The sequence below is a fragment of the Podarcis gaigeae genome (assembly GCF_964106915.1).
Source record: "Podarcis gaigeae genome assembly, chromosome: 13".
In the NCBI taxonomy this organism is placed as follows: domain Eukaryota; kingdom Metazoa; phylum Chordata; class Lepidosauria; order Squamata; family Lacertidae; genus Podarcis; species Podarcis gaigeae.
This window is the reverse complement of record NC_139689.1, coordinates 35,161,997-35,182,379: the sequence shown is the minus strand read 5'-3', so window position 1 is coordinate 35,182,379 and position 20,383 is coordinate 35,161,997. Positions and strand designations below refer to the sequence as shown.

General features: G+C 42.0%; 1 protein-coding gene and 1 long non-coding RNA gene across 2 annotated transcripts in view; both read left to right on the top strand.

Annotated features, from left to right (window-relative positions):
• ZNF652 (zinc finger protein 652) overlaps positions 1-13,054 on the top strand; it is a 31,377-nt gene extending 18,323 nt beyond the window's left edge. Inside the window, exons 3-6 of the mRNA XM_083709417.1 lie at positions 5,423-5,570; positions 7,585-7,700; positions 8,662-8,806; positions 10,219-13,054. Coding sequence (XP_083565543.1) covers positions 5,423-5,570; positions 7,585-7,700; positions 8,662-8,806; positions 10,219-10,739 — 930 coding nt within the window. The 3' untranslated portion in view covers positions 10,740-13,054. The remainder of the gene's footprint in view (positions 1-5,422; positions 5,571-7,584; positions 7,701-8,661; positions 8,807-10,218) is intronic.
• LOC310830330 overlaps positions 1-20,383 on the top strand; it is a 371,459-nt gene that overhangs the window by 309,591 nt on the left and 41,485 nt on the right. The gene's annotated exons all lie outside the window — the stretch shown is intronic.

The following is a 20,383-nucleotide window of genomic DNA, read 5'->3' as shown; positions in this document are numbered from 1 at the left end:
GATAAATTGGTTGCTTTGCTAGGATGAGAACAAAAGCAGGGACAAACATGTGAATCGTTGGATCATGCTAGTGGGATGACTTGGTTACATTAGATAATGTTAAAGTGCATGTTAAAGGAGGTATTAAAAATACAAAAGCAACCCTGCTACATCAGACCAAATGATCCTGTTTGTATTGAATCTCCTTCTAGTAAGTTTCATTGGATGCCCTTGAATTTTAGTACTATATGAGAGAGAGAGAGAGAGAGAGAGAGAGAGAGAGAGAGAGAGAGAGACTGACTTTTCTGTCTGTTTTTCTCTACACTCTGTATAATTTTATAAACTTTTTTGAAACTGCCCCTTATTCACCTTTTTTACTTAACAAATAAGTCTCACGTGTAGCTACGGCGGGACAAAGCCTTCTTTCTCACCTTACATAATTTGTGTCCGTTGGTGAAGGTGGGGAAGAGAATATCAGGGACTTCCAAGTGAAGAGGGAAAGTGCTTTGCTTTCAGATAAAGACTTTCCTGCTTACATAAAATGGGGACAATTTTAGTGTTTCCTTGAGTACTTTTAAAAAACCAAGTTGCAGCTCAAAGCTTTGTTGATAAATAATCAGCGTTACAGCTTTGAAAAATGAACTGTATGGCAAAGAAGTGAGAAGGGAACCATAAAGCTGATCTCTCGGCCCAGACACAACAGCAGCGTAACTTTTTAAGTATATAAAAGGAAAAACTACTCCAGGCATCTCATAGCCAGAAGCAGTGAATTCCTTCTCTCTCCCCCCCCCCCACAAAAAAAATGTGTCACCCAAAATGCTTGCCCTCCAAACCCGCTCATTCTCCTAAGGTGCCCCACAACTCTCCATAAACATGCCAAAAACATGGTTGTGAATTTGTTCCCATGGCCTGGTTTGCATTGTTAAACTATTATTTAAATTTGACAGTACATGTTGCTGAAATTGTGGTTGTAGTGTCCATCTCCTGCTTTTGGCTTAGCATTATGTCTTGTGTATGGTTGTCTGGAACTGCACCAGCCGTTTGACTTCACCCCCAAAGGCACACGCCTTCATTGTCTCCCAAGGCAGACAACGCCAACCATCAGGCCTGTTGATCAGTGATGCTCTTTGCAAGCCCTTCGTGGCGCATTATTATTATTATTATTATTATTATTATTATTATTATTATTATTATTATTATCATTATTATTATTATTATCATCATCATTATTATCATTATTATCATTATTATTATTATTACCCTGCACATCTGGCTGGGTTTCCCCAGCCACTCTGGGTGGCTTCCAACAAAATATTAAAATACAATACAGCGGTACCTCGGGTTAAATACTTAATCCGTTCCGGAGGTCTGTTCTTAACCTGAAACTGTTCTTAACCTAAAGCACCACTTTAGCTAATGGGGCCTCCTGCTGCCACCATGCCACCGGAGCACGATTTCTGTTCTCATCCTGAAGCAAAGTTCTTAACCCAAGGTACTATTTCTGGGTTAGTGGAGTCTGTACCCTGAAGCGTATGTAAGCTGAAGCGTATGTAACCGAGGTACCACTGTAGTCTGTCAAACATTAAAAGCTTCCCTAAACAGGGCTGCCTTCAGATGTCTTCTAAAAGTTTGGTAGTTGTTTTTCTCTTTGACATCTGGTGGGAGGGCGTTCCACAGGGTGGGTGCCACTACCAAGAAGGCCCACTGACTGGTTCCCTGTAACTTGGCTTCTCACAGCAAGGGAACCACCAGAAGGCCCTCGGCACTGGACCTCCGGGCAGAACGATGGGGATGGAGATACTCCTTCAGGTATACTGGGCCGAGGCCGTTAGGGCTTTAAACGTCAGCACCAACACTTTGAATTGTGCCCGGAAACGTACTGGGAGCCAATGTAGGTCTTTCAAGTCTGATGTTATGTGGTCTCGGCAGCCACTCCCAGTCACCAGTCTAGCTGCCGCTTTCTGGATTAGTTGTAGTTTCTGGGTCACCTTCAAAGGTAGCCACACGTAGAGTGCATTTCAGTAGTCCAAGCAAGAGATAACTAGAGCATGCACCACTCTGGCGAGACAGTCCTCAGGCAGGGTCTCAGCCTGCATTCCAGATGGAGCTGGTAAACAGCTGCCCTGGACACAGAATTGACCTGCACCTCCATGGACAGATGCGAGTCCAAAATGATTCCCAGGCTGCATTGAACTCCTGGTGACCATCACCTGATGGCACTGTGATGTTGTGCGAACAGCCCTGCCCACCCATCAACTTTGGCCCACAAGGATTTGACCCATGTTCCCCACCCCTGGTTTTGAAGTGACATGTGGATCAGACCACTGGCAGACAGACAGAAGCTGCCTCATTCTGAGCCAGATCATTGATTTGTCTAACCCAGTATTGTGTTGGGAGTGGCTCTCCAATATTTCAGACAAGAATCTCCCATGCCTATTGGAGATACCAGATATTAAACGTGGGACCTTTTCAATGCAAAGCATGTGCCCTCATATTGCTGTTTAAATCTCAAGGTAAATTGTCACAAAGAAGACAGTCGAACAACTGTCATTGCCCATTTGACAAAAGTTTTCATTACCATTTATCCTTATTACATTGCCTTGCTAATGTGGAGCAATTAAACCAGCAAACCTGATGGTTAAGTCCTGTTGAATTTGGGCTTATGAGTAAATCTGAATCAAATAGGTCTGTAAATGTAGTCGTTAAATATTTGAAGTTACTCGTAAACTCATCAACATATTTTAGGCTTAGGCTTCTAGAATGGGGTTGCCAACCTTTTTGAACCAGTGGAAGTGTTTCAATTTTTGAGAGAGTGCTAACGGCACCAGTCGCAAAATGGCTGTCATGGGGACATGTTGCATAACACAAAATGGATGTCACTAGACTTGCCATAATACAAAATAGCTGTCATGGGGAATGGCGTAACATAAAATTAGCCAGACAACCATACACATACATTCAAATGTTGTTGCTGTTTTAAGAACAGTACCAGGAAAAATATACAAGATGGCCACATCACGCTCACTCGTTTCACAGAAATCACTTAGAAGATTCCTGCACATTTTGCCCCATAACAACCTTTCTAGGGGGGCTAGTGACTTGCTTTAAAAAGGGGGGGAGCTGAGAATCTGGGGTACTAGCCCAGGGTGAACCCTGTGCTGGATCTTGAAGTGATTGTATAAATCTAAAACCTTCTGGATAAAAGCATTCAGTATATTGATGCGTATTTTGAATTTGCTCAAGCTGTTTAATTTTATTTTAATGGGATAAATGTCCAAAGGGTATCAGTGCCTCTTAATCTGGTGCCTGTGTAAATAGTCATTGCATCAGGTGTTGCATTGCAGGAATACTATATCAGATTTGATGAGTCAAAGCGTAGGCTGTTTCCAAGAACTGGGCAGAGTTTTTGGGCAGTCTTATCTGCAGCAGAGCAGATTGAACTCCGACAAGAAACTTCTGGGGTTGCAGGGCCTGTAAATGGTGGGCTTGATGTCAGAAACTATTACCCTAAGCAGTCCAGGAACGAATATGAAAATGGGATCCTTGTGGGAGCAAATGTTTGATGAATGAGTTGGCAGAACTTTGCGCTAGCAACTGCTAGCTCTCTTCCTTAGGGTTCCTGTACTCAGAAGCCAGATATTCTGATTGTGTTAACATTTATCATCTGTAGCAAAGGACTAAGGGAACTAATAGGCAAACCTTCCGAAGCTCCTCCTATGGGCCGCCTTTTAAGCTATTGCCTGGTTGGGTGGTGACATACCTGCATCTGGTGGCTAAGAAGTGGAAAACTTGCAGAGCTGTCATTCATCAGACACTGGAGCTAAGTACCACGGCTAAAGAACTGGATCTTGCTTTGGATCAGGGAAACCTCATGTGTTCAATAGATTTGTAATTGCTGTATTCCAAGTGCTTGATAATATTGCTGGGATCCGGTTGTTTTCATTCATCCCTCCAAGAAGTCCTCTGCTATTCCAGGTTCCAGTTTTTGTACCTGGGTATGATTTTGGTACACAGAAGCACAGAAGCTGCTGCTGCTTCACTTCACTAGTTCCAACTCCTCATTCTGCTACCACTGTCTCAGCTAGGACAATCCTCCTGCCATGTTCAATTGGAACTGGAATCCAGTTAACTTCTGTCTCCATATCTATCTCCCTGAATCCTACAAGTAAATTAGAGAAGAGTCACAACCTGAAGCCCCTAAGGTGGACTGTGGAATGGGCTAAGTAGTTCGATGGATGCCAGGGGTTGAGTTCGAAACCTTCAGAGTTCTTTAAAGTGTTAGGAGAAAGTATTAAGTATTTCTGTTTAAAATGCTGTTTAACTTTTATCAACTGCCTTTGTTGATACATTTAGCATAATTTATATGGGGGGGGGGCAAAATCCAGCTTTTCTTGGTATAGAATTTCAGTTTTTAAGCTCACAGTACACACAGCCATGTGCATAACTAGGTCATTGGGGGTTGTGTTAAGGTTTGTGCCGATATACATTCCTAGCTCATAATCATGTTGTCTAGTACTTGATGTAAATTGTGTTACAGGGTGTTTTATATGCTGTGTTGATCCAATTTTTACTTTTCTAAGACATTTTGGAGTTGTGTTTGGAGAAAATGGAGACATTAGTTATTAAAACAACAAAAATTATTTTGACTACTAATTGATAAATTCAAATTTGTCTCCATTTGCAACCAAGGGTCATTACTTCCTACTTACATTAACTTGTTTAGGTGTGATGAATTTATCACAAATCCCTGGTAGAAGGAAAACATTTGGTTCCAGTCTCAGTTACTGTCCAAACTCTCGCAATTCCTAGAATCTGGATAAGAAAGGCAAATATGCTTCACTTTAGATTTACTCTGTTTGCGTAATATAGGGCTTTCTAGACTTCACAAGTTCCAGTCACTGTGTACAAATGAAAACCTGCTATTTATCTGAGTTAGAATATCACTGTCTTTAAACCAGCTAAAATAAATGAAAAAATTGTCCAGTAGCACCTTAGAGACCAACTAAGTTTGTTCTGGGTATAAGCTTTCATGTGCATGCATACTTCTAAACCAGCTAGCACAAGTTATATATTAGCCTCTGAATAGGGTTTGTAATAGTGTAATCCTAATCTTTCTTTCCCATCCACACCAATCTTGGATTGGTTTTACTCCCATCACAGCCATCAGGTTTTTAATCTAGATGTAGCTGCTGTTCTGAAGCAGCAGGTGGCGATGTAAGTCCAAGAAAAACCCACTCATTCTTTAATCGGACATTTAGCTTTTGAGCTCTGTCGGCGCAGCAGAATTACAGTGAAGTGGGTGGCATTTCAGCAGTTGCCACAGAATAATGTATCTAGGGTTGTGGTTTCCTTCCCTATTTCACTGCATTTCGGTTACAGCTGGCTTGTCCCGTCTGAAATGAGCTCTGTGTCAATTGCACTTCTTTGTCCCGTCCATCCTCAGTGTGTTTCCTGTAATAAATCGTTCAAGAAGCTATGGTCCCTCCATGAGCATATCAAGATTGTCCATGGGTATGCAGAGAAAAAGTTCTCCTGTGAGATATGCGAGAAGAAGTTCTACACAATGGCTCACGTGCGAAAGCACATGGTTGGTGAGTTTTTGCTGCCCATATTGTGGTTCCTTATCTCTCTGCTGCTTGTTTCCGAGAACGTTCAAAGTACTTTCCTTATACTGTTGCCAGTGCCTCCTGGGTTATAAATAGACAAATGATCTGTCTATGTCTCCTCTCCAGTACTGTAACCTTATTCATTCTCATCAGCCGTTGCCATCTCAATTTGCAGCTGAGGCCAAAATGTGGAGGGAAATGCCCTTATCAACAGAATGTCCACATGGGGAAAAACATTGTAGAGTTCGAAGGAACCCTGAGGGTCATCTAGTCGAACCCCCTGCAATGCAGGAATATGCAGCTGTCCCTTATGGGGATTGAACCAGCAAGCTTGGTATTGCTAGCACCATGCTGTAACCAGCTGAGCTATTGGTGAGATCAGTGCTGTTACCTGCACCAGCAAAGCTACCTTTTCTCTGAAATTCAAATTTTGTTCTTCTATTTTGCAAAATTTATATACCATTTGATGGTGAAAACAACAGAGCTGTCAACAGAACAAAAACCAAACATTCAGATTCTTGATTAAAAGAAACAAAAAGAATTTCAAACATAATTACTAAAATCATAACAAAGAGATACAACTCTCTTTGTTGTATCGGTCTGCATCGGTTTTGCCTAAACAAAAATGTTTTAAGAAGGGAGTTCTGAAGTGTGGGTCCTGTGGTTAAAGTTAGCGCCTTGAACAGGGCCTGTCAGCAACCAGGGTGCTGCATTCTGCACTAACTGCAGCTTCTGCATGAAACACAAGGGAAGTCCCAGCAAGAGTGCATTGCAGTAATCCAGCCAGTGCCTGAACTACTGTGGCCAAGCTCTCCCAGTCCAGGCACAGCTGTCCCAGTTGCAAATCAAATCCATGCACAAGAATGCAAACACATCTGCTCGTGGGCCTCACAACAACCCTATAAGGTAGGAGAGAGGGAGAGAGACTGGCTCTCTCAGTGAGCTTCATGCCCTCAAGGGGGAATCTGAATTCAAGTCTTATCAGGTCTGAAGTCTGACACTATTTCCTTCCTACCAGGTTCTTACTTAGTAAACATTTTCTTTGACAAAGCTGAGTTACAGCAGAATCTGCCCAAGACACAAAGGTTACAACAGCATCCTGCTAAGAACTCTGGCTCAGTAATGAATAACTTGTTTAACCAACAACCTAGAATATCATACCAGATCTTATATTCCAACTTGATATTTCTAAAGCCAGACTACCTTATTATTCAGTTGTTTTGTTAAATCTGCCCAGTGCAGGAGCACCAAGTGCTGACTTTGATGTGTGTTATTTTACCCAATAACACACCTGGGCAGTTTAAGCTTACTGGTGTGATGTTGGGCAGGGTGGGCATGATAGTAAAAGGCTGCTTCCTTCCTTGATATTAAGTCTTATGTAGGTAGTTTGTTTTTTTTTACTATTATCCTTAGGGTCTTATAAAGATTTTCAGCAGAAGGAAGTTTTTCTCATAGTCTGATTATTAGCCTTCTTTTTCTCAATTAATAATGGCTCTATGGACATATCTGATGTGTTCTTTGGGTCCCACTCCTCTGGGGCTGTTGTGCGCAGCAATGGGCTTTTTGTGGTTTAAGTTTCACCTGCCATTTTTAATTGCTGGTTCTTATTGTGATTAGAGATGGGAAGGCCTGGAAAAAACCCAGAAAAAATAGGGGGGGCTGATTTTTTTCCCCCAGGGGAAAAACGGATTTGGAAAATCTAATTGTGATATTGTTTTATTTCGTTTATATTGTAATTATTTTCTTATAAACCATCCTGGGAAGCATTCTGGCTGAAGGGCACTATAGAAATAAAATAAACATCAGTTATGGATATTAGTACGTTGGTTTGAAGAGTCCTTTCTCAGTATATGAGATTAGACTCAGCGGCTTTTTGACCCTTTCCAACCTCTTTTTTTTGCCCATCACAGCAGAGTGGAATTTTGGATAGAACTTAGCATTGTTTTCACCACTTACTGTCCTCCTCTCTAAATACTTGTTCCCTAATTTGTCTTTTCAGCACACACTAAGGACATGCCATTTACATGTGAAACCTGTGGAAAATCCTTCAAACGCAGTATGTCACTCAAAGTTCATTCCCTGCAGCATTCGGGAGAGAAGCCTTTCCGGTGTGAGGTATGCACTCTTGCTAATTCAGGGTGCCGTTAGAGTTGGGAATTACTTTGAATTTGAAAAACGTGCACAATGGAGACAAACATCTAGACTGGATATTGGTGACTGTTTGTTGCTTGTCTGCTGCCTGACTGTGAGATTAATTGTGCCATATCATCACAGTGTGAAGTAGCAGGGACACTGTAAAATACACTTCACTATATGGTAAGGCACTACAGCTGACTGGCTGACCATGTTCTTGCCATCATACAGCAAATTCTGACTATTTTATCTTAGCGTAGGCAGCAGAAGAATAAAACTGAGTATGAGTGTAGATTTAGAGATGCGGAAAATGGGATTGTCAAAGGTGAAATAGTCTTATAGAAAAGCAAATTGAAGCTTTTGCCTTCCCCCCAAAATGTTATCTGCAAAAATTGGGTAGGGGAAGAAGAAGTTCCATTGTGCAGGCAGATGTTCTTGCGTGAATGGAATGACTTTGTTGGACCCAATCCAGTATGTGCATCAGTATTGCGACTTACTTTGATTCTTACATTTCGAAAGCTTGATTCTTGGGTGTTTCGACTTGGAAATGAAATAGAACAAAGTTCTCCCATTTCATTTCCTGCTGTCTACATATACCACTACAGATTTTCCACCTTGCCCTTAAGAAACAGTCCATAAATCTGAAAGAATATTTTTGTTTCGTTTCTCCCAACGCAATAAACTGATCAAGTCTTTACGGTGTAATTTTTGAAATAGTATATAAAGTATCCTGGGAACTTATTAGCACAACAGGATTTTATTGCAATTATTTTTATTATAGCCTTAGCAGCCTTGAAACTGTGTGTGGTAAGGCATAATGAAAGCTAAATCAGAATGAGAGCCTTTTGGGTCTCTTCACAATGGGATACATTGCTGCTGCATTATAGTTTATTTTACCCTGATTCTTGCAAATGAAAGACTTGTATCCTCTTGTTTATTGTAGAACTGTGATGAAAGGTTTCAGTACAAGTACCAGCTCCGTTCCCACATGAGCATCCACATTGGACACAAGCAGTTTATGTGTCAGTGGTGTGGTAAAGACTTCAACATGAAGCAGTACTTCGATGAGCACATGAAAACCCACACTGGTAAAGATGTACTTTTTTATTCTATAATGTGAAAGTACAGTGGACAGGGTTTCCCAAACTTGGGTTTCCAGCTCTTTTAGGACTACAGTTCCCACCATCCTGTGACGACTGGTCCTTCTAGCTACGGATGATGGGAGTTGTAGTCCAAAAACAGCTGGAGACCCAAGTTTGGGAACCACTGCACTAGACCAAAAAAGGTCCACAAAAAAAAGAGATTCACTAGCATGTACCCCTCAGTTTTATTCATAACAATAATGCAGAACATGAAAAGAAAAAGACATGTTCTTGCCCAGTCTAAAAATTTTGAAGTATAGTGGAGGAAAGTCAAGGGTAAACAACAACCAAACATAAGGGAACAGAATTGCACGTGGGGAAAATGCAAATAACCAGGTTTCCCAGAAAATACGGGTTTAGAGGAGACTTTGTGTGCTCTGGGAGAGGTTATGGCCTTAAAGAGCAGCATCTAGTATAGAAGGTTATGGGAGCTGGAGAGCTTTAAGAATGTGTTTGTGCTGGAAACAGAAGGGGATGGGGAAAGAACGTAGGGATTTGGGACGAGGTGTTGCATCGTCTGAATGATAGAGGTGAATGAGTTGTTAGCTAAACAGGAAAAAACTGAGGTTAGTAAATGGGAGGCCGAAGTGAAAGCTGCAGTGACACATGGACGCTTTCAGGGGGGGAAACGGGCTCTGGAACCTTGGAGGGCTGCTGCCAGCCAGAGTGTGCTGGACCAGATGGTCTGCCTACTTATAAAGCAGGTTACATTGAGTGCAGAAAGCAGGAGCCAGTTGTGGTAGGTTGAGAGAAGAGATGGATAAGACAGCAAGAATAGAGTCTGTATTCCGGGAATTTGGAGGAAAGATCTAAAAGAAAAAATGTGACCATAGATAAAAGGGTGGAATAGGTCAAAAGAGGACTTTTTGTCTTGCTGATTCATTTGAACACAATACAGAAGGAGCTGGAGAATAGGCTGATTATATTCTGCTGAAAAGGAAGAATAATTGGGGAGATGGCAAACTGAAATTGGAAGGGATAGGATCCCCGGGGCACATGGTCGTCTCTGCAAGCAAGACTGCGGAGGAGAAGGTTTAGGGCTGTGTTGAAGGATGAGGGGTGGAAAGAATGTTTGGATAGCTCCCATTTTATATTGAGAGTCAAGGAACTGGAGAGGTGCAGCCTCTGGGCATGAAAAGTAGAGAAGCATCAAGGATGTAAACCAAGTTGGCATCATAAGCATTGCTTAGCTAAGATCATTTTTGTGTGATTTTAAGTCTTGAGTCCTTTAACATAGCACCTAATATATTCCTCAGCCTTTGACAAGTTTTTGATTGTAGATCCGTTTTTTCCTACGGTTAATGAATATCTGATTGAGGTAGGTGGAGAATGAATTTCCACCTTCAATTTTCCAACAGGAGAGAAGCCTTTTATCTGTGAAATCTGTGGCAAAAGCTTCACCAGCCGCCCCAACATGAAGAGACACCGCAGAACTCACACAGGGGAGAAGCCATATCCATGCGACGTGTGCGGCCAGCGGTTCCGCTTTTCCAACATGCTCAAGGCACACAAGGAGAAGTGCTTCCGTGTTACCAGTCCTGTTAACGTGCCACCAGCTGCCCAGATCACACTAGCCACAAGCTCTCCTGCCACCACTGTACCTTCCATTGCGAACACACAGAACGTCCCTGCTCCTACTCCACCAATCAATATGAACCCAGTGAGCACGCTTCCACCCCGCCCCATTGCCCACCCATATTCTCACCTGCACCTCCACCCCCACCATCCACATCACCTCCCTGTCCCTGTGCCCCCCGTCCCTCATTTACCCCCACCTCCTGCTCTGTTTAAGAGTGAGCCTTTAAATCATAGGGGCCAAGGCGAAGACAGTTTTCTACGACACCTAGCGGAGAAAAACAGTTCAGTACAGCACCACTAACTGCTTTTGTCTTCTGCCTGCCGTTCAGTTGGTCTTGAGAACCTGGAAGTGTGCTCCCTTCTCAAGAAATCTCACGGTGGCTTCTGCAGCCCCAAGGGAAAGAACTTCACATGCATCTTGACTGTTCTGCAAAGTGGTCATCAAGCCCAGGGGAACCGATAGGACAGAAGCCCAACTTGGCTTGCACGTTTTACTGTTGACTTTTTTAGATTTCAAAATGACTGAGACTTGTGAAATTTTTTATAATTTCATATCAGCTGATGAGGTATGCTTGCTTTTATATCCCGGACTTTCTCCTCAAAGAGGGGATGAGCCTGGTTTCCTTTGTACTAATCAGAGACTGTGAGACTAAATCCCAGAGCATTAATTATCACTGTGTATTTGTTAATTTCTTTTCAGCTTTTTTTTTTTTTTTTTGGTGTGTGTGCGTGTGTGGTTGTGTGTGTGTGTGTGTGTGTGGTTGTGCGTGTGTGTGTGTGCTGGTTATGGAGTGAGCCAGCCACATGATCGCAGAATATCAAGCATTATAGGAAAAAGACGGTAAACAAAACTTAATCCCATTTGAGTAGTTCTCCTAACACACTCTTTATTTTAATACGGAAAAATTATTTTAGAGTTTTTGTATAGACCTATTTAGTAGCCTGTTTCTAAAATGAAATGTATTTCAAATAAGCGGTGTAATTTTTTTCAGTGTAGCTGGACCTATGTTGTTACAATAGATAATTTTTTATAATCATTCAAATGTGATTCTTTAAGAAAAAAAGATGCAAATAGCTTATAATAGGGGAAAAAATATTCTTACATCTGTACTACTCTTAAAAAGGTGCTTTGAAAAGGAGAGGAAGGAACACAATAAGTCTCTGGTAAGGCTGCCTCAGAAGTGGAGATGATTTCAGAACTTTATATAACTTATTTGTAGGGTGTTGTTTTTTTCCTAAACGTGACGGTTACCTTCTTTCAATGTCACTCAAGGGTTGCTAGACAAGAACATTAAACTACTGTATTCCCACAAACATTTTTCACTTGCCTCTGCTGGACTGAAGTGTGGAACGTTTCAGAAAGGATAGACTCTCTCATTGGGGGGGGGGGGAATTGGGGGTATGAAGATGCAAGGAAGAACTCGACGAGAAGTGACACATTTGGAATTTGTATGCTGTTGTTTCTTTAGCATACATTAGGACCTAGTTCATTTTATAGATATGTGTTTAAGCTATGACTTAATCTGGGAATCATACTTGATGCTGCTTTTGCTTCCCCCCTCCTCGAAAGATTAAAAAGTTCATTAGGATACAAGTGGGAAACCACTAATAGGGTGCTGTTTGGTTTGGTTTGTAAAAACAACAACCTTGAATTAGCAGGAACGCAGTTGTTATGTTGCCTGAAATGTTTACCCACAGAGTATGTGCACGCAGTGAAGCAGTGTCTGGTATAGAAAAGAGGTGCATATTATATAGGATAGCTTCTTTCAGATTTGACCAGGTTTCACAGGTATGTGGCAAAGAAATGTTTGAATGTTAAGCAAGTTGCTAGTTGTGTTTTCTCAAAGTCTCCAGTGGCACTAAATTGTGGCAAACTAGTTTGAATGCAGAGAGTCATGGTTCTTATTCAGATGTAGTTTACGGAATTTGAAATACAGCACCGTTCTAAGCAGCTGAAATAGTTGTTGGCTCCTTGAGGAGAAGGCACAGTGATACACTCATGATTAAAAGAGGTGAAATTTCCTTAAGCTTCATTTCATGCCCCCCCCCCCCAAGACCATCATGCTGATCCCTAGCATGCCATTCTCTTTTTAAAAATGGCTTTTAAATCTTAGGTGAGGGATTACATCTGATAAAAAAGAAAGCCCTCTCTATTGCACCTCAAGGTTGCGATTGTGTTTTTACCATCTCTATTAACTTTGATTTTTGCATTAAAAAATAGTGTTAGGCCTTTTGCATACCTATTCATATTTGAATAAAAACCTCTAAATCTCCTCCTTTTTTCTGGAAAAATAAGTATTTTTAAAAAAATATGTGATAACATCTGTTCCTTCTCTTTTGTAGGTAGTAAAGCTAGCTATAAAAGTGAATAATTGATACATAACAGTTTGTCATCTTCAACTACCCTGAATGGTTTTATACATTCCATGTCATGTTTGCAAACCTACAGTTCTGTGTAGATATGCCACAGGTCAACAGACTGGCTTGTTAAATCTACTTTTATAGGAAGAAAGAAAGAAAAAAACCATTGTGGTTAAATCAGTTGTAATCCACTTTTGCAAAAAAAATGGTTTTCTCAATAAATTTACAGTATTTGGCTGCTATTTATGAATCCTACTACTTGAGACGGGTGTGTTATTTTTCCCCAAACAGCAGCTGAGCTGGCTCTTTGAATGTGCGGCTGATTCTACACACTTCAGAGTTGTATTAATATATATATATATGTGGGTAAACCTGGCAAGTGGCAAGATGGGGGCAGCTGCAGTTCTACTCACATTATCTATCTGCCTTCCTACCTATGGATGGATTTGCAGCCGCTGTGTTGCAGTAGCCAAGCCAAGTTCCTGATTGTGGAGAGGTTCTAAGTGTGTTCGGAAGAACACATGAAGAGCCTCCATCAACACAAAAAGGTCAGGGGGTGGAATTGAAAGGCATGAGGATATTGCGGACAACTGACAAATGCAGCCCCTTGCCCATTTATTTCTCCATGTGTCCTTTGGAAGCCTGAATTAGAACTAAACCTGTTCATGGATATACTAAGGTAAAGGGACCCCTGACCATTAGGTCCGGTCGTGACTGACTCTGGGGTTGCGGCGCTCATCTCGCTTTATTGTCAGGGAAGCCGGTGTACAGCTTCCAGGTCATGTGGCCAGCATGACTAAGCCGCTTCTGGCGAACCAGAGCAGCACACGGAAACGCCATTTACCTTCCTGCCAGAGTGGTACCTATTTATCTACTTGCACTTTGACGCGCTTTCAAACTGCTAGGTTGGCAGGAGCAGGTACCGAGCTACGGGAGCTCACCCCGTCGTGGGGATTCGAACCGCCGACCTTCTGATCGGCAAGCCCTAGGCTCTGTGGTTTAACCCACAGCGCCACCCGCGTACTCATGGATATACTACAAATTTCAACATTTTTGTCCTAAAAGCGAATGGTTTCAGAACATGCAGCTCTGTGGGAGGGGGTCTAACTTGTTCTCAGTATTGGGGATATTGATGTGTCCGTGCTGATCTCTTCCTGAACCTGGGAAAAGTGGGACAGGCACTGGTTACATGGATTTTGTGTGCGTCCCTCAGGCCATAAGACTTTGCATATTGCACTTTCTCATTTCCTAGTAGTGGCATTTACACTTGGATTTTAGTACTTTAGCTTGGGAAACCTTGGAGTCCATTTCCTTCAAAGATACCCGAGATGCTGCAGAAAGCATGATTGCCCTGACCCTTGCAAATCAGAATGTTGTAAGAATCCAGTTTGTTGCATCTCATTCCAAATATTTTCAGGTGGCAATGCAACCCAACTTTGCTTAAACGGAATATTTAATTTCTTCTTCGTGCTCCTAACTAGTGCAGTACTGGCTCTGATGTCAGAAAGGACAGTCTATCCCTTTGAGTTACGAGTAGCTTCAAACTTTAAAAGAGGCACTAACAATTTGCCACCACAGTATGTCTGCATAATTAAGATTGATCTTTGCATCAATGTATTCTTCCAAGCTGAACTTCTTACAGAATCAGTTATTCTGACATATTGAAAGTTAGGAAGCATCCATGGCTAAGGTGAGGGGACTGAAATGGCAGATTGCCATTTTCAAAGGTCTGCCAGTTGTGCTGGCTGGTTTGAGAGCAAGGAGGGATTTTGCCCAGGCAATTCTCTGTTCTTTTTTTTTTTTTTAATCCACCCATTGAAACCAAGAGGGAAGGGAGGAATTAGCTCTGCCAGCTTCAAATTCATCCTAGAACTTCTCGGAGGAATCAAAGACTTTGGATCCAGCAGATCCAGAATCACTTCCAACTCGCCTCTTGAATGCCCCATTTCAGAGCCTCTCACTGATGAAACCACCAGCAGCCTAGATCTATGACCACAGAGATTTTTGCAGATGTGGGAGGGGCCTCTGTTGCAGACTCTTGGCAGCAAATCACCTGTGCCCCATCATAACATCTTCTCATCTGGGTTTTAGGATCACTGTTCCTTCTGAAATTCCCAGAACTGATTAAAACTCAATACAGCAGTACCTCGGGTTACATACGCTTCAGGTTACAGACTCCGCTAACCCAGAAATATTACCTCGGGTTAAGAACTTTGTTTCAGGATGAGAACAGAAATCGTGCTCTGGTGAGGGGGCAGCAGCAGGAGGCCCCATTAGCTAAAGTGGTGCTTCAGGTTAAGAACGGACCTCCAGAACGAATTAAGTACTTAACCCGAGGTACCACTGTACATTTTCCCCCCAGCACAAGTGCTTGAGCAGTGGGTATGGCAAACTACTTGGGATTTGTTTTGCCAAGGTTGCTGAACAGCGGGGTGCAGTTCCTTGCCACCAAAATTACTCCATGTAGACTTAAGAACTAGCTTATCTTGGTTTTACTGAATTGAGACTTACTTTCCTCATTTAAAAATTGCTGGGCTCCAATTCTCGAGAGTACTGGAGTGGAGCAAACAAGTTTTAAAAAGCCTACAGAAAGTGGGTGTTTTGAAAGACTAGTTGGATATTACTAATGCCATCACACAGAGAAAAAGAGAGTCTATAATATTGATTTGGCATCTGTATCTCTTGTTTCAATTGCAAAGGCTTTTTGAATAAGCTTCTGAGTTTTAAGTCTATTCCTGCAGTTTGCTTTCAGGATTAATTACAGCAGGTGGCACCGTAGTAAGATTGGATAATAGATGGAACGCACAAGTTGACAATAGCATATTATACTTCTGTCAGCATGTTGCAGTAAAAATAAGATGTGTGTTGCAAACCAGAAATACGCCACCCTCAATTTATTTATTGCATTATGTGCAGACATGGATGCAGTTTGGAATAAATGCTGGAGCTATCGTGCATTAGCTGGCACTTGAAGCAAACTTGCAAAATTAGGAGCTTGTGGAAGTTGCTGCTTATAGAAGAGACTCCACGTTCCCTTTTCTAACAAGCAACCTCTTTGGCAGGTCCGCTGTGGACTGTGAATAAAAACACTGTTTGTCCATTCCTGTCGCCCATATTTATATACTTACATATTTTTTTAAAAAAAATAAATCTTAGACACTGAGAACAGAAAACCTTCCTTGTGGCATTGTTGCAAAATGACTTTTCTGTTGTGCTCTGTAGCATGTCTTATTAACAACCTTATCTCCCATCTGTACTCACCTTTCAACAGGGAAAGAAATTTTATATACAGAAACTGTTCTTGAGGAAAAGGGACAGCCTCGAGGTAATGAGTAGTTGGGTATTGGCAGCTAGGGCAACATCTTAAAAATCTCCATGATTAAATACTTCTACAGTCATCTCCCTAAAACATATTTTTAAATATAATTCAATGTTAATGGCATTTGTATTAAACTGTCAGAGCAGCAGGCTGTTGGCATTTCTTTGCTTAAGGTTTTGCTTTGCATTTTAATTGGTTTTCTGATGATTGGGGCATAATTTTGCTTTGCTATACTGGTGCTCAGTGCTGCTAAGTACCAGGCTACCAGTCTGCCAACCAACTGCATTAAAAAGAGAACTGCCTTCAGGTTGCTGTGAAGGGAACTGATGGTGTGGAGCGACCTGCTTTTGGGCTCAGGGCTGCAGTGCTTGAACACGGTTGCCCATTTTTGTTCTTGTGCTTGAGTTTATTCTCCTTAACCTAACATCACGGTTAATTTGTGTTAAGCTTTGCTCTGGTCCTACCATTGGGCGTGTGGGACATGTGTGTTGGGTGCCCACCAATTCCCAGAGCGCTTGTGGAGGCAGTGCATGCCCTTCAGGCAACCCAATGTACTGTGTCCATGTGGAGTGGTCCTCTGCAACATGGCAGGTGCTGCTAAATCCTTAAGCAAAATGAGCAACATTCTGTCCCTCTTAAGTCAAGACTGCATCGCTTCTGCACAGCATCTGTTTCCACTAATTTCTATGCAAATTAAAATGCTAAATTGCATTGTTTATCAGTAGTAACTGAGGGTGCATAATTATAACGCAACAGTAGAAGGAAAATGAGGAAACGCTGTGTATCCCCTGTGCGTATGTGAGCTTGAAACGAACATGGAATTTTGGATAATGCTGTCCTAGGACAAAGGGTGTGTCGCTTCTGTGTTGCATAATTCCTACTGACCGCCCACTTATTCCAAGGTTCCTCTTAACGTTTTCTCCCAGTCTGCCTCCTTCCCTGCCCTTCTAACACCAGCGTTCTTGCAAAAATACAGTATTGCAAATGCTACAGAAGCCCATGCGTGGGGCTTGGAAGTATTTATGCAAAATTACATGAATCATACTCATTTGTTATCATGTGAGGAACCTCTAGCACAATTCACAATTGGGATGTGGGTGTTCTTTAAGCAACAGCTAGGACACTTCTTACAGAACCTGTCCAGATAATTGCTGAGAATCTTGCTGCATAAAGAGGTTGCAGATATGTGCAATTTTTAATCTTTGGGTCAGTTTGAAAAGCCGCAAGCCTGTTTTCTCCAGCATACTTGAAAGGATGGCAGTGGTGATGTCAGGACCTATCATTGTTGTGTCTGTGTCATAACTGAAGCAAAGTTCCTTTCCATTTAAAACAAACGGTCCAACATTTCTTGATGGTTATTGAATTGCTGCTGACAACAACTGTTGCAAGTTGATATAACGTTTCCTGTGCTGTGCTTGGAGCAGCTGACTTTCTGTACAAAGGCTCTTTTTTGTTTTCTTGTGAAACTTTACAGGAGCAAGCTGGGCTGAAGCAAGCCAGTCTGCTATCTGCATATCCGACTGCAAGGAAATGCAAGGTTGGAGCTGTAGCAAGCACTTGAGAAAGAGATAAGCTCGCTATTTATTGTATTGTTCCTTTCAACCACTGTCCTTTCACTAGTTTTATGCAAATTAAAACACTAAATTGCATTACAGTCTGCCCTCTTCCCTTGTTGTCCAAAGTGCGGTCAGTTTTGATAGATAAAAATATATAATTGCAGCACTTAAATTCCTGTATTTATTTATTTTTAAGATAGCACTGCATGGCACGTCTTGGTATAGTTCCTTGGTACCATAAATGTTTATCGGGGAGGAGTGCATCAGTAGGAATTGTTTTATGTTTGGCTTTGTGTAATTGTGGACACAAATAACCTTGTTTATCTCTGTGGAATGAAATAGGATGAGTAGCTGAGGGATGGGGCACTCTAGCTTCTTTCTGCCTTTGCTCTCTCTGTAGCACGCTGGAATATGCATTGTTGTTTGCGGGGGGAGGGGGGTTGTCTTGGAAAAATATCCCAAGCCACAGCTGGACACTCTTATCCAGGCAACCTAAGGCCCAGGGGCCGGATACGGCCCAATCGCCTTCTAAATCCAGGCCACGGACGGTCCGGGAATCAGCATGTTTGTACATGAGTAGTACATGTCCTTTTATTTAAAATGCATCTCTGGGTTATTTGTGGGGCATAGGAATTTGTTCATTTTCTTTTTTCAAAATATAGTCCAGCCCACCACACGGTCTGAGGGACGGTAGACTGGCCCACTGCTGAAAAAGGTTGCTGCCCCCTGCTCTTATCTTTAGGCTTTTAACCTGCATTGTCTTGCGCTGATCAAATGCAGCTTGCAGGGCAGCTTGAGAAAAGGGATAAATCAATTGTGTCTGAAACTTCAGTGTATAGTATTCACCAGAGTAACTGGTGAGGGAAGCTGCACTTATCAATGCACTCATACCGTCATGAATGATTACAAACCCATCACTGTACATAAGCCCTCAAAAAGTTATGAAGTGTTATAAGTAGCTAACACTATGCATTTCTGTGCTACCTGCAGAAGAAGCTAAGGCCCACCCCCTACTTACTGAGCAAGACTGAAATGCAGGTTGCTAGATGATGGACAGACTAGTAAAAAATAGGGAGGGAGATTCTGGCAGAGAAGGGACAAATTGTCCTGTCTCTCCACCAGAGCTTGGCTTTCGTGCTGGTTGCAGAAGGAGGGAACGGAGGACCAATCCCTCTCACACCAGCCTGCTTGCCTGAATGGAATGCTTGGTCCCAAGTTGTGAAACAAAAATTTATGTTTTAATGATGATATATTATAATCCACCTTGTGAGGAAATCCTTCACAAAGCGCTTACAGTATTTTAAATTACAGGTTCATTTAATAAAACCTGTTTAAAGCACATAGTGGGCAATAATAAAACTACCAGCATAAAACAGTAACCTAGCCCACACCCCAGTTAACTGCCTTCATCCATGCATCCCATCAAAAACTTAGGGAAGCATTTTAAAACCACCTTTAAATGCAGGAGGTGGGACCTGCTTACTGTCTAACTTTTAATATGGAGTTGTGGAGCCACAACCGAGAAGGCCCAGTTATGCATTCTCATCTGTCTAATTATATCTGTGTTTCCGAAAAATTTTACACATCACTTGGGAAGACAGGTAAACTAATGCCCCCACTGGAAGGACGTGTGGATCCAGAATTGGCCTCCACAGTCACGGACTCACCATTAAGACCGTGTTTATGGAAGACAATCTTACTCGGCTACGAGTGATCGCCAAAGAAGAAGAATTATATCTCTAAATACTTGTGTGTTTTGCACTGGCCCCTTAATTTTGTGTTGCTTTTGTGACTCCCTTGGTCAGGACAATTGCAGTTAACAGTTTGCAAACATGGTCAAAAGGTGTTGTTTCCTATTTTCCCCTCCCCCCCCAAAAAAAATCACCCTAGGTAATTTAAGTGAAAAAGAAAAATAATTAAACAGAACTTGCGAGAACACGGGGATGAAAACTAATTGAGTTTGAAATATGGTAGAGGGTCAGGTTTGTCACAGTTGCGTGAGTGATCAGTTTAATAATGAGTTGCATTTCCTACTGGCCTGCACTGGTATGGGTAATTGGTGCCATTATGCCAGTGTGGAGACTTCTTAAATATAGGGAGACCTCAGGCATTCTTTGGTAGTTGGTAGAGACAACATCTGCAGCTTTCTGGTAGGCTAAAATAGTCCTTGCAAGGACCGCACCCTGTGCTTTAATGACTCGTTTCCCTTATCTCTCTCAAACATGTGGTATTGAATTAGAAGGTTCTGCAAAACCAAAGATGCTTTAGGTGAGCTGTCCACAGTATTTTAGGGTGGTGGTAGGGTTGTTTAACATGCCACCCATTGCTTAGAACCCTGTAATCTAATGTTCTCTGTGGCACAGTTTGAAATCTATAGTTAGCCAGGAGCAGGGTGAGGTTTTCCAGCCGTGGCAGCTTTATTTTTAAACATGTCTATTTTTGTTTCTTTCATTTCCAAGTCTTTTGCTGAGTAGTGAACCGGGAGCTGGCAATATGGTACAGGTGCTGAATCTGGCTTTTTAAAATCACATTTGTTTGAATGTGAGGACATTGGGGAACTCTCTAGTTCCTCTTTTGCCAGCCTCTTAATGGGAAATTGAATAATAGGACACATATGTTATGAACTAAACTCTTCCAGAGTGAAAGGGTGAAAAACCTTAACACTTGTTGGTGATACATGTGCCCTTGGCTGCTTGGTTAATAATGATT